This window comes from Anabrus simplex, chromosome 3, assembly GCF_040414725.1.
Source record: "Anabrus simplex isolate iqAnaSimp1 chromosome 3, ASM4041472v1, whole genome shotgun sequence".
Classification (NCBI taxonomy): Eukaryota; Metazoa; Arthropoda; class Insecta; order Orthoptera; family Tettigoniidae; genus Anabrus; species Anabrus simplex.
The window spans coordinates 361476038-361490715 of NC_090267.1; the positions used below are offsets into that span (position 1 = coordinate 361476038).

Consider the following 14678-nt stretch of genomic DNA (forward strand, 5'->3'; position numbering starts at 1 on the left):
TTCTCAATAATATTCACATGCCTTCTTGTCATCCTTTTTAAATATAGGTATCATTGTTTGCTTACTCCAGTTATCTGACACAGCATTTATGGTATAATAAAATAAGATTAAATAGGACTTTACAATATTTATTTAATTGCTCCTGTTGGACAATAAACAGACATGGTAGTGAGATGGACTTTAAAAGGAAACCATATCATTATAATCTGTATTCTGGAAATGTTGTATGGTCCTTGCATTCTTTCATTAATTTCTTAAGAGTAGATTAAAGAGGAAGGAGAATTAGGAAAACTATGAAAGGCTTATGTTATCAACTGAGTGTGGAGTTATATCAACTAAGTAACAACTTTGCTGAGTTCAGGGTTCCTCATTTTAGGACAATTTAGCTGATGCCTCTAGAGTACTGTCCAGATCTTAAATCCATTTGTCTTTTCATAGTCTGCAGAAAATTGAATGTTTGTGAAAAGTTGTTTTACAGAGGAATATATGTCTATATGCATTTTTTTCCTCTTTTTATTTTAAGGACCTTGTTTCTGAGCTGAAGAGTGAGCTCGGAGGCAAATTTGAAGATGTTATTGTAGCTCTTATGACACCTCTACCAGAATTCTATGCCAAGCAGTTACATCAAGCTGTGAGTGGTCTTGGCACGGATGAAGAGGCCATCATTGAAATTCTGTGCACACTCAGCAACTATGGAATTCGCACTATATCTGCCTTTTATGAGAAATGTAAGTTTGTCAGACTGATCACTAGGTGGTGGTTTTAGGTGTTACAACAAGATTATCATTCCTAAAAGATGATATTGAAAGTAATTTATAACTTCTACAAAAAGTCATTAATTGCTATAAAATAATTTCTCAGGCTTAGTAACTCTCGGAGAATTTATTTTTTGGAAATAATTTCAAAATATAAATTTAGGGTCTTCAGTTTTCCTTGAGCTATAGACAAGATTTCATGAATCGAGTGAAGTTTGTGGTTGTAAATTGTAATTTTTGTTTTATACTTTGCTGACTATTGCATTAACATGTCATGCACTATCCCAGAAGTAATATTTGAAGTGCTTTCTTTTTTCTTAGATATAGCCAATGAGTCAGTGGCTGTTTCCTGGTCTTACAGCACTTTAGCTATGTTTACTTCTAGTTATATAAAGGACATAGAAGGCTTTGTTATTTGAAGTAGAGTGGTTCTGTAAATTTAATTAAGCTTGTTCACAGCAAGATTATACTTTCACTCTGTGACATAGCTCCTTTGTGAAGAGCTCCATAGTAGAAAATACTGTCTTGGCTTTAACTATGGTCTTTGAATGAATGAATGAATGAATGAATGAATGAATAACTTGATCTCTTCAGTCCCTACTTTTCCTGAGAATCAGATTCATAAGAGCATCACAGTTAAGGCCCTTGGTGGAGAGTAAGTATCTTATATTGAGGCATAGACTAAATCATTGTGTTCAGTAACACATATACTAATACTTTATTAGGCTTGCCATCAGAGCAAACTGAGAAGCAGGAAAACCACACCATGAAGATCTGAAATTCAAATTCCATCCCTGACAGCAGCAACCATGAGTTCTTTCCCCCCAAGATTTTCAGTATTCGCTTCTTAGAAAAATAAAAAATTTGGAGCATTGGGGACAATGATCTCTATATTTCATCTGTTAAACACAGTGAGGATGATGATGATGATTATAATAATTTCTATCCAAATAAGTACTGTTGCAGATCTCACAATAACAAGTTTGCAGGTTCAGTCCCTGCTGTGATAGTAGATTTTTGAAGGGTGGTGTTCAAAATTCTTTCATTCCTTGATAGCAACACAGTATGTAATGTCAAATGATAGGTAGGCCAACAACATAGCACTGCTTCAGAAGGTCTGCAGCTTGGTAGCTGAGGTTATACAGTTATTATTACTCATTATTTTAAAAAGTCTTTTTAAACTCTTACTACAAAATTGGTGTGGCCAGCTATATACTTTGATCAGTCTATCCCAGGAGGAAGTTATCAGATGAATTTTTGGTAGTTTCAACAGCAAAATTGATCAATCTGATGGAGGATGATGATGATGACGACCCAGTCAGTATCTTCTCAAGATCTAGGCTCATCCATGTTCACACCTCTGAACCATGTTAAGATTCAGCCATTCACTTGTGATATACAGTATTTTATTTCATGAGACAATTCGTGGTAGTTTAGTTTTCACTTGACTAATGTAGTAGACCTAATGATCACCCTCTGTTACTATGGGGCAATATAATAAATCAGTGGTATCCTCTGCTTGTTGTATGAGGCAACTAAAAGGGGAACACTTATGATATCTCATCTTCAGAGTGTGGGTTGGCAATCGTGGGGCTTCCCGAGTCCCAAGTTACTTGTGCTGGGCTCCTCGCTGTCATATTTTCTATATTTTTTATCTGACCTCCATTGGTTAACTCTTGTTCTCATCTGACCCTGAATATATTAAGTTTGCAAGGCCTAGGCAGTCTTTCATTTTTGAGGGATTGGACCCCTTCCATTTTTCCTCTAATTGTTGTTTAGAGAGGGTGCTTAGTCATAATTCCTCGTAAAACAATAATTACCACCACTAGAAATCTTTAATGCTTTGTCGTATACAGAGTAACCATTACTTTCATTGTCCAGACGGGAAGCTTCTCAGAATTAATGGAGGTTTGTATAACAACCCCTCTCCATTATTTTCCTGAATTTCTAATTCTGTTACTAGACTTATCTTAAGTCCTCATTCATGGGTGCCTGTAGGTAGTATATTATTTTGTATGTCTGTACTCTCTAGGAGCCTTCACATCTACAAGCAAGTTGCAAACCTATGGAAGGTAGTTTGAGTCATTAAGATACAGTTGCATCAGTGTAATTAGCATATTATAGTATGATCAAACAAAAAATATATTTTGAAAGTCAAATAGATCCTAATGGATCTGTTAATTATGTTGAAATAGTTATATTGCTATAACATGAGCTAGTGACTGTCCTATGACTTCATTAATGTTTCACAGATGTTGATTCATTGTCTGTCAATATCATAATGGTTGCCTCGGTAACATTTCAACTATGCCCTTTGGAGTAAATACATTCTTCTTCTTCCAGCACTTTTCCTACACTCTCGTGGGGTCAGGGGTGCAAACTATGTTGCATATGATGACTTGATCCTGTTTTATGGCCAGATGCCCCTCCCAACACCAACCCAATGTGGAGTGATGTATTTACTATAGTGTTTTTGTGGTGGTTGGTAATGTGGTGTGTTCTATGTATAGAGAATAGTGTGTTAAAACACAAACACCCATTCCTTGAGTTTGAGAAATTAACCAGACGTAATTAAATTTGACCTGGTTAGGAACTGAACCTGGGATTCTTTGAACTTGAAGGCCTTGATGCTGGCCCATATTGATTCCCATTCTTCTGATATAAGTGCTTTGATAGGCATCATCATTAACAACCTTCTTTTTTGGGGGGGGGGGGAGGGGGGGATGATTCTTAATGTTGTTTATGCACTAACATGCCACCATGAAAAGATTTTATCATTTCCTATGCACCTCTATGATGGAGTACATCCAATATTCAATGTAAATCCTTTACATGACATACTGTACATATGGATATTTATAGCTAGTGTTAGTGTTTGGACAACTTCTAATTTGCCATATTTTCAGTCTATGTACAGACAAAAGTTTCTTCTTGCAAAGGGTTAAACTTACAGAAAAGTTAGAGTCCAGTGCTTCTGTGGTAAATATATGTATATGTAAATATATGTAAAAAATGTGGTATCACAAAACAAACATTTTCAGGCATAAGGAAGGACAAGGATAAAATAATAATAATAATAATAATAATAATAATAATAATTATATATATATATATACCACTTAGTCGAGCAGCTCGTCTCCTTTCTCCCAAGTCTTCCTAACCCAAACTTTGCAACATTTTCATAATGTTACTCTTTAGTCAGAAATCACCCAGAACAAATCGAGCTGCTTTCTTTTCTTTCCAGTTCTCAAATAAAGTAATCCCGGTGAGGGTCCCATGCACTCGAACCATACTCGAGTTGGGGTCTACGAGAGACTTATATGCCCTCTCCTTTACATCCTTACTTCTTTCTTCTTAATCTGTTTACCTTCCGGGTTGGTTTTTCCTTCATACTCAGCGAGGGATCCCACCCCTACTGCCTCAAAGGCAGTGTCCTGGAGCTTAAGACTTTGGGTCGTGGGATACAACAGGGGAGGAGAACCAGTACCTCGTCCAGTTGGCCTCTTCTGCTATGCTGAACAGGGGCCTTGTGGGGGATGGGAAGATTGGAAGGGATAGACAAGGAAGAGGGAAGGAAGTGGCCATGGCCTTAAGTTAGGTACCATCCTGGCATTTGCCTGGAAGAGAAGTGGGAAACCACGGAAAATCACTTTGAGGATGGCTGAGGTGAAAATCTAATCCCTTCTAGTCAGTTGACCTCCCGAGGCTGAGTGGACCCCGTTCCAGCCCTCGTACCACTTTTCAAATTTCGGGGCACAGCCGGTAATTGAATCCCGACCTCCTGGGGTGGCAGCTAATCGCGCTAACAACTGCACCACAGAGCCGGACTTCTTTACATCCTTATTACAGCCTCCAAAAACCCTCATAACCATATGCAAAGATCTGTACCCTTTATTTACAATACCGTTTATGTGATTATCACCTGCCGGGCTGAGTAGCTCAGACGGTTGAGGCGCTGGCCTTCTGACCCTAACTTTGCAGGTTCGATCCTGGCTCAGTCCAGTGGTATTTGAAGGTGCTCAAATACGTCAGCCTCGTGTCATAAAAGAACTCCTGCGAGACTAAATTCCGGCACCTCGGCGTCTCCGTGAAAGTAGTTAGTGGGACGTAAAGCAAATAACATTATTATTATTATTATTATTATTATTATTATTATTATTATTATTATTATTATTATTATGTGATTACCCCAATGAAGATCTTTCCTTATGTTAACACCTACTGTAGATACTTAGTGATCCCCATAACAAATTTTCACCCCCATCAACAAAGTAATTAAACCTGAGAGGACTTTTTCCTATTAATGAAACTCGCAACAGGACTTTTAACCCTGTTTATCATCATACCATTGCCTGCTGTCCATCTCACAACATTGTCGAGGTCTTTTTGCAGTTGCTCACAATCTTGTAACGTATTTATTACTCTATACAATATAAAGTCATCTGCAAAAAGCCTTACCTCTGATTCTAGTCCTTTACTCATATCATTTATTTATATATATATATAAAACATAAAGGTTCAATAATACTGCCCTGAGGAATTCCCTCCCCCTGTGGGTGGGGGTGGTAGAATAACACCCATGGTATCCCCTGCCTGTCATAAGAGGTGACTAAAAGGGGCCTCAGGAGCTCTTAACTTAGAAGCGTGGGTTGGTGACAACGGGGCCATTAGCCGAGTCCTGGCATTACTTACTAGTATGAGTTGCACATTACCAGCCAAGTCCATTACATTGCCACACAAGGTTCCATTTGATTCCATCTTGGACTGGGAATTCCACCTCTTATGTACCTTTTTAAGTATATACCAGCCTTCCTGCCGATCTTAAATCTGGTAGTACCGGGAATCAAACCTGAGCCTCAAGTCATCTCTGTACAGGCCATGAAGGCCCTTGGAGGAGTGGAAGGTAAAGGCTTCCACTGTCTGTAACCTCGAAACTTGCTCTGGTAGCCTCCAAGGACTGAAACTAATAGTGCTAACAGTTTCACTATGCAGGTTGACAAAGATATGATAGAGGGCAGTTAGAAAAGTGAGTTTCTTCGTGTACATTTCTGGCACAAAGCATGGAGAACACATACTCCTATTAATTAAAAGATATACTGTACCAGGATTTTTAATATTTGTATTGTCTAAAGATTCCTCTATCTTTAGATTTTATTATTTTAATTTTAATGCCTGTTGTAAGTCAGCATGTGAAATGAAATTCATGGGTTCAAAAACTGAAGTGTCTATTCATTAATACATTTAGACATTGTTGCAAGAAGTGACTCCTTAAATGATGCATCTTTGAGGTGATAATTTTATTTACTACTTGTATTTTTAAATTTACTTTCATTTTGAATTAATCTAATAGAAGTTATCTTCGAATGCAACAATGAAAAGGAAGTATATATTTTCTTTCAGTATATGGGAAATCTTTAGAAAGCGACTTAAAGGGAGATGCATCTGGTCACTTCAAACGACTTCTCACCTCGCTGTGTATGGTAAGTTTAACTTGAGTTATGGTTTATATCATCATTGGTATATACATTTGTTTCAGTGTATGGCAAGTCTTTGGAGAGTGATTTGAAAAGTGATACGTCTGGCCACTTCAAGCGACTACTTGTGTCTCTCTGCATGGTAAGATCTCATTGAAGGGTCTATAAAGTGACTCGTCAGCTTGTTTTGTGAACTATAGAATATATATTGACTAACCTATTAGAGGGCTTGGAATCCTGCACTTTGCTTTGCCTTGTTTGATACCTGGGAATTGAGACTAACTTTAAAGTAATGTGTACAGTCAACTCTTGATTATCTTTGGTAGCCATCCCAACAACAAACAAGAATTAATATGAAATTAGTCATAAACATGATAAAAATAAAGGTTATTTAAAACTTACATCATTAAAAATGCCCTGCAGCATTAGCACTGATCCATCTAACAGTAAAACATAAAAAAGTACTGACAATTTAATTTTGTTACTTTCAAAGATTTTACCACTCTACAAAATAGTCTGTTAATACTTTGTTTTTTGACAGACATGCATTGAAACTGTCTTCCAAACAAGAGATGATTCAAAAAAATATTTGGCTTATTTAGCACAGATTATTTCTGATGCTTTGTCCTTTGCTGATTAAACCAAATTGTCATGTTATATATGCCCGCCTGATGGCCATGATCATTAAGGCGTGAAGTTTGTAAGGCCTAACACCGTGGTTTGCCAGTTCAAGTCCTGTTGGTCTAAAAATTTTCACTATCAGAGCTGGCAGGGTAAGAGAGGTTGTGGTATACAACTTCTAATCACTAGATTTTGTGCCAAAAGTCTGGATTCACTTCCAAACCTCTCTGCAATGTTCATATGGAGTGAGGGCATACGACTCATTCGTCTGTCAAATGGTGACATTAAGCCTTGACGGACCCGTTGGTGCTACTTGACAGGAGTAGGTATTGTGCTGGCACTGGATTTCATGCTCCCGTATTATCATACATCATGTTGTTAATTTAATCGCTGGGCTGAGTGGCTCAGACGGTTGAGGCGCTGGCCTTCTGACCCCCACTTGGCAGGTTCGAATCCTGGCTCTGTCCAGTAGTATTTGAAGGTGCTCAAATATGTCGGCCTTGTCAGCAGATTTACTGGCACATAAAAGAAAAAAACGTAAAAGTAGTTAGTGGGACGTAAAGCAAATAACATTATTATTATTATTATATATTATTTATTTAATCCCATTGCTTTGACAAGTTTGATGTCAAGAAGGGCATCTGGTCGTAAAAGCTCACTATGAAGATTCTTCTTGTTTCATGACTGATCCTGTAGAGAAACTGGATAAGGGTTGGCCACCATTGCCTTATATAAATCTTCATAAATATATTTCTTTGTTTTTTCCTGTTTTATCACCCATGGTACACTTGAAGATGATTGAAGGAAATTGTTTTCTTTCTCAATTTGTATACTGTTTGTTCCCTTATTCCATATTGCAGTGCTTGTTGTTTAACAGTTCCACCCTTTTAATTGAAGCACTGGAGACAATTATCCCCCCCCCCCCCCCCACACACACACTGGTACTGTTGTGAGATCATTGAATTTAAAAGTTTAACATAAATCACAAATTATATTATCAATGTTTTGAGGGTGCTTGTTGCCTTATTACAATCACACATGTTTACAGAGAGTTTAGGTAAACTTTCTAATTATGAAATATTAGAACCACATTGTTATGCAACACTGTGTACCCTATATTTTTAATGTGGGTTTGGGCAGTATTGTCTCCAGTTTTTATGTCCAAGGGGCTGTAGGGGAAACTCCTTTGCATGGAAATGTTCTGTGTAAATAAGGTACTGGGTGCACAACTGTGAGCTTGCATCCCGGAGATAGTGGGTTTGAGCCCCACTGTCGGCAGCCCTGAAGATGGATTTCTGTTTTTTCTCATTTTCACGCCAGACAAATACTGGGGCTGTACCTTAATTGAGGCCATGGCCGATTCCTTCCCACTCCTAGGTCTTTTCTATCGCATCATCGCCGTAAGACCATCTGTTTGACGTAAAGCAAGTTGTAAAATTATAAATGAGGTATTTTATTTCATTACACTTCATATTAACCAACAGTGTTGCTTACTAACAAAGAATACTTCAATGGGCACCTTATGCCTATTGCTCACGGTAAAATGTTTTGTAAAATTATTTTTAAAAAGCCGTCAAAGCATCAGGATGGCCATCTATGAACTCACTTCTGAACTAAGATTTGTATGTGCTGCCATCTATTGATAAACTTTTAAACCAAGAATCAGCTATTCAACTTACAGTGTGTTTGAGAGTATGGCTCCAACAATCAAAGCAAAACTTGCTGCTTTAGCTGCACTTATGTTGTACAGTGGTAAAAAGGAAGAAAAGAAATGCCAGGATATGCTGGACTCGGGATTGGATCAAAAGAAGAGAAGAAGGTAGAGGATTGCTGTCCATGGTCGAAAATTAGTTGAGGTTAGAAGACCAGCATTCATTATAGGGATTCGGCGATTGTCTTTTCTGCCTCTCTTCTTGCATTTCTGTTGTGGTAAAGTGGTGTTTTAACTTCGTACAAACAAGGATATTTCTGGTATTCATCAGTAAAACACTAACAGCTTCCTTAGTCCACCCGGATCCTGCCATTTTAGAAAGAAGTGTTTGTTTACAATCGAGCTTCACAATCTTCTCACGATGTAGCGCGAACATCATCGTGATGTCAGCTTTGCTGATTGGTTCGTTTCGTAAAATTAATTTTACGGGTTAGAACATGTCCTATTTTATGAAAAGTTTTATCAAATGTTTTATAAAGCTTGAATTTGACCGTGAGCATCAGAAATTTTATAAAATTCAATTATTGTACAATTGTACAGAAAATTTTACCGTGAGCAACAGGCATTAGTTCTCTTAAGAAGCAACCACAATCATTGAAGTGTTTCAACATTGTCCTCATATTCTGCATTAGAGGCACACTTCAGTCCTGTGAAAAATGAGTAATGGACAGTTGTAACCCAAGGCAGTAAACATGGTGTCATACCTTTTCTTGTTTATTCCTATTGGGTCATCATGTTTTCACATTAAGAGCAAAGGGTTTCACAGCATCTGTAACTCTACCTCTCTTTCGAAAACTTGTGGGCACATATACTGCATTCTCAAGACTGGATGTATAGGCAATTCAGCACATGTGGATGCTTCCTGGATATATGAAAAACAGATCCATCAGAAAAATTGAATGGCTCTCCATTGCCTGTCTGGCTGTTGTAAGATGAGACAAGTCTTAGAAGTCTGTAACGTTCATCATCATTGTGACATGAAATTTCTTGGTTCTGTTTGCTTTTGTGATAAAGCACATTCCACATGTGTGTAAACATCTGTGCCATTGTACATACTGTTCAGCATGACCAAAGTTCCTATTGCATGGGAGACTGGTATATCCTACAACAGGAAAATGGTGGTAAATGTCGTCATTGTCTTAGGAAGTATACATAGAAAGCAGAGTCCAGTTTTTGTCCCATACAGTTATCTGAAATAATAATTTTTCTACTCTCCAGGTATTTCAGTATGCAACTTGCAATCTCCTGGGATCCTTTTTTGCCTTCTCTTCAGACCAAAGAAACATGTACCTAATATCACTTCCACAATCATGTATCCCAACATTATTTAAGTCCATAACTTCCGGCAATAGAAGACATCATTATCTGTTAACTTGGGTGTGGGGAATAATGGCTCCTGTAAGTCAACTGTGATCACATGGTACTTGGTGGGATAACCTGCAGCAAAAGTGGCCAAATCTTGTCTTTTATTTATGCAGCAGCGTTTTGTGTTGGTGCAGATTTGTTGTATTGTAAGATTAGTAAGTCTGGTGAATTTCCATTTGTTCTTTCCAGCAATATCTGTGTCTCCAGCTTTTCACATATTGGGCAATTACCTGTAAATGGTAATTTAAATGCAATATTTTACTTTTCACAGAATATGTGATGGAAATTCTCAGCACTTGCATTTGCTTTTTCCTTTACCTTGACACCACTGAACGTAGTAATTATGATACAAACCATTGTCATATCACAGGCCAAGTTACGGTAAGGCGTTGAAAGTCTGAATTGCTTTATCAGGATACTTATTGTCACATACTGTATAATCATAGTCATCATCATAGCAGTACCAATTCAAAGTAATACACAGTTCAAAAAAAATAATACAAAACAATACCTCACACTCGGGTATATTACCAACTAAACCTTTATTCTTTATCATTGAAGTATACAAAAGAACATCAATGAATTCGCGTTCATTTTCAGAACACAAACGGAAATGTCCAAATGTGTGTGTGTGTGTGTGTGTGTGTGTGTGTGTGTGTGTGTGAAACGGTGATAAATCCTCCAGGGTGGATTTTTATCACAGTTGGAGAGCTTCAGTATGGTGTATGTCCTCTACGAGCATTTATCACAGCTTGGCACCTACATGGTATGCTCCATACAAGTCGACGGAGGTCACGTTGCGGTATCAAGTCCCATTTCTCAATGAGAGCCTGTTCAAGGTCTTGGAGAGTCTGTGGTTGAACAGGACGTCTACGAACACTTCTGTCAAGCCTATCCCATACATGCTCGATGGGATTAAGGTTGGGACTCACTGCTGGCCATTCCATCTTGAATGTCCAGTTCCCGCAAGACAGCTCTGGTGATGCACGCTACATGCGCCCTGGCATTGTCATGCATGAGTACAAATTCAGGGCCAACACTGTATGCAGCAACCAACGCATGCTCATATCTGCCAACTTTACAAAACCAAAAATTAGGAGATTCTGATATGAAAATCAGGAGAAATCAGGAGATGCAATTAGTCAAAACTGCTTATTCTACATGTCTTGCACAATACAGTTCTATGATATATTTGTAACACTTATTGTTTCAAAGCCCAACTATGAGGCTACAAGGCTAAAAATTACACATCTCTATTCTCTCACAGGAAGAGTGATCGGTCTCTGATAAACCTTTTGAAAATATTATGAATTGGCATTCACCACATGTGTGAATCAGTCATACACTTAGATACTATTACTTAGCAAATGCATAGATTAATATATTGCATCAAGCGCCCGCGCGATTATGCGAAGCACAATGCTATTTGCATCAAATAACTAGCTGATGTACTTGTGCTTCGCTACCAAGTTCTCAGAAAGACTGTCCTTATAGTTTTCCTAACACAAGTCAACATAGGTCATTGCAATGACGTCAGTACGAATGTCTCAATTAAAAGCAATGCTGTCATATGAAATATTCGATGAAATGAAAAATAGCACATTTTCTCACTTTTTAACGAAAAGTACTATGGTGTCGATATGAGTGGTTCCCAAGGCCCATAATGCTAGTCACTATTGGTTTAACTGTACAGTGGAAAACTGGTAATTTGTTGTGTATAGATAAATTTTTACTGGAAATAATCTTTGTGCAGTTTTACCTTATTGACTGCTCTTTTATTGTAGTTTATATTATTTGTTAGTACCCTGTTGTAATACAGCTCTTGCCTGCAACTAAATGTGCATTTGCCTAAGATTTATGTGCTTTATTGACTTGAGAGAATGCATGTATTTTGTGAGATATGTAATGGAATACAGTAAAATCTTGATATTATACTGCACACTCAGAAAAAATATTGTAGTAGGAATAATAGTTATTAAGAGGGATTTAGAATAACAGGTTCTCATATCAATTGGTGAACACAATAACATCTGAAAATTGAGGACAGATCAGAAAATAAGTTACACTTCCCAGTTATGGCCATTTATTACACCACCTATACAACAGTAACATGACTATAACGACATACACTGTAACGTCACTTTTCCACATAGTTTTCAAGAGACTCGCAAACATTTCTGTGAATGCACGACCAACTTGTCGATGCCGGATGCATAGAAATTTCCTCCAGCGTTCTGCAACCACTTGGAGACAGCGACCTTCACCTCCTCATCGGTCTGGAAACGTTGACCACCGAGCTCCGTTTTGAGCTTACCGAACAGATGAGTCACATGGTGCTAGGTCGGGACTGTAGGGTGGATGTTGCCAGACCTCCCACTTGAAACGCTGCAGCAGTTCTTTCGTTTCGCGGACTTTGTGAGGTGTTGCATTATCGTGCAACAAAATCACACCGGTGCTCAATTTCCCCCTACGCTTCTCTTTAATCGCTTTACGCAACCGGTGCAGCGTTTGACAATACGACGCCGCTTTGATCGTTGTTCCTTTCGACATGCATTCCACGTGCAGCAAACCCTCCATGTCAAAGAACACTGTCGCCATAACCTTACTGGCTGAAGGTTGAACCGTGGCCTTCTTTCGTTGTGGTGATGAGGGGTGAACCCATTCGCTTTGTTTCGGGGGTGAAGTGGTGGACCCACATTTTGTCGCCTACGACGATTCGCTGCAGAAACCCATTGCTGTCTGCGGCATAGCGTTGCAAAAATGCCAGGGAGGATTGGAAACGTCCCTTGTGCTCATCGGTGAGAAGATGTGGGACCCATCTTTGACACAGCTTACGATATCCAAGGTCCTCGTAAACAATGGCGAACACACTGCCATACGACATGTTCAGCTGCGTCGCAATTTCTCTCAGTTTAATGCGCCGGTTCTGTCTAATGATCGCATTCACACTGTTGACCTTTGCACAGGTCCTGGACGTTGCGGGCCTGCCTTTGCGATGGTTGTGATATCTGTGCGTCCGGTTTTGAATTGCTGACGGCACTTTACGATACCTTGCCGGGAAATGGCCCGCTCCCCGTACACAGCACTAATTTCACGATGAATGTCCGTGCAATTCTTCCTTTTGGCCCATAGGAATCGGATTGTCGCACGCACCTCATATTTGGAGTGAACGTCCAGTTGACGCGCCATTGAATTTGGCTGCTATTCACACAATACTAGACGAGACACCACAGTGACCTGCCTAACAGACGTGTGGGCTGTGTCTGTCCCTTTCTCCGCTGTGACTACGTTTGCGACATACAGCGCGCTGCTGCGGCGCATTAGTGCAACTAACCTTTTGATCCACCTACGTACATTAACTGCCTGCCATATCATTTTATTTAATTCCCACTAATATGAGGTCTACGAAAACAGAAACGCACATAAAACATGAAGTGAGAATACCTTACGTACGTCCTACAGAGTACATTCATATTGACCACATAATTTTAATTTCTCACACACAATTGTTATTCACACTATACAGCTCTCCACTACTGTCAGCTACTGTAATTAAAGAAATCTCAAATGACAGTTTGTTTCACATTCCTCTTCACAGACAAACACATGAAGACCTAATTGTGTAGAGACTCCAAGCTACAGTTACAACGTGCGCGTAGAGGCGCGCGGCTGTGAGCTTGCATCCGGGAGATAGTAGGTTCGAATCCCACTATCGGCAGCCCTGAAAATGGTTTTCCGTGGTTTCCCATTTTCACTCCAGGCAAATGCTGGGGCTGTACCTTAATTAAGGCCACGGCCGCTTCCATCCAACTCCTAGGCCTTTCCTATCCCATCGTCGCTATAAGACCTATCTGTGTCGGTGCGACGTAAAGCCCCTAGCAAAAAAAAAAAAAAAAAGTTACAACAGTCCTTGGAATGTTCAACATTGAGTCAAAATGAGATAATGAAGGGGCTATTTTAGTTTTAATAAGAAAAATTTATTGCAGCCAGATGGCCATATAATGGGATACAACAATTGGTTTCAAGGTTACTAAGTAAGCATGAAATATTGTTATACAACATACTCCGATTTACAGATGCTCGAGGCGGTTTAGTCTTCACTATAGTCAATTATGCTCTTTTCCCTTTTACACAGTGTTATGTGGTAATCGTCGCATGGATTCTCATACAGAGAACATATACATTCTTTGTTCGGTTCATGATATTTTGTTTTTTGCAAATTTTGTGATGGAAGCCGTGTACGGCGAGTCTTGTGACTGTTTCTTAGTTCCTGATTTTCGTGTCCATCGTCTATTGGTCATTGCTTCTATTGCATCAAAATCCATTGGTATGTCCTGTTGCTTCAGATGCTTCTGCTCAAGTACCTTCTCCATTTGCAGGGTAGATGGCAGGTGTAGTTTGAATCGGAGGTCTTCTCTATAGAAAGTTTCCCTTGCTAATTCATTGATTAGTCTGGACGGTGACGATCTTTAAATAGTTATCCGATAGCTACAATACTGTCGTTTAAATCCTTCTGGTATGCACACTATGTAGATTTTCCCTGGAATTTTGTAGCTGCGGAATTGCTCAATAAATCCACCTCACAGATAAAATCAGTTATAAACGCTTTTGCTTGATATGCTGACACAATAGGAAAGTTCAAATTTTGTATGACAGTAACAGATGTTCCTACCGAGTGAGTTGGCCATGTGGTTAGGAGCGCGCAGCTGTGAGCTCGCATCTGGGAGATAGTGGGTTCAAACCCCACTGTCG

General features: G+C 39.0%; 1 protein-coding gene across 2 annotated transcripts in view; it reads left to right on the forward strand.

The window, feature by feature from the left end:
* AnxB9 (Annexin B9) overlaps positions 1 to 14678 on the forward strand; it is a 73940-nt gene that overhangs the window by 28470 nt on the left and 30792 nt on the right. Inside the window, exons 4-5 of one of the 2 annotated variants that reach the window (XM_067143264.2) lie at positions 524 to 728; positions 6292 to 6371. In XM_067143264.2, the coding sequence (XP_066999365.1) occupies positions 524 to 728; positions 6292 to 6371 (285 nt within the window). Of the gene's footprint in view, positions 1 to 523; positions 729 to 6155; positions 6236 to 6291; positions 6372 to 14678 lie in introns of both variants that reach the window. The other variant, XM_067143263.2, reaches the window with a different exon arrangement.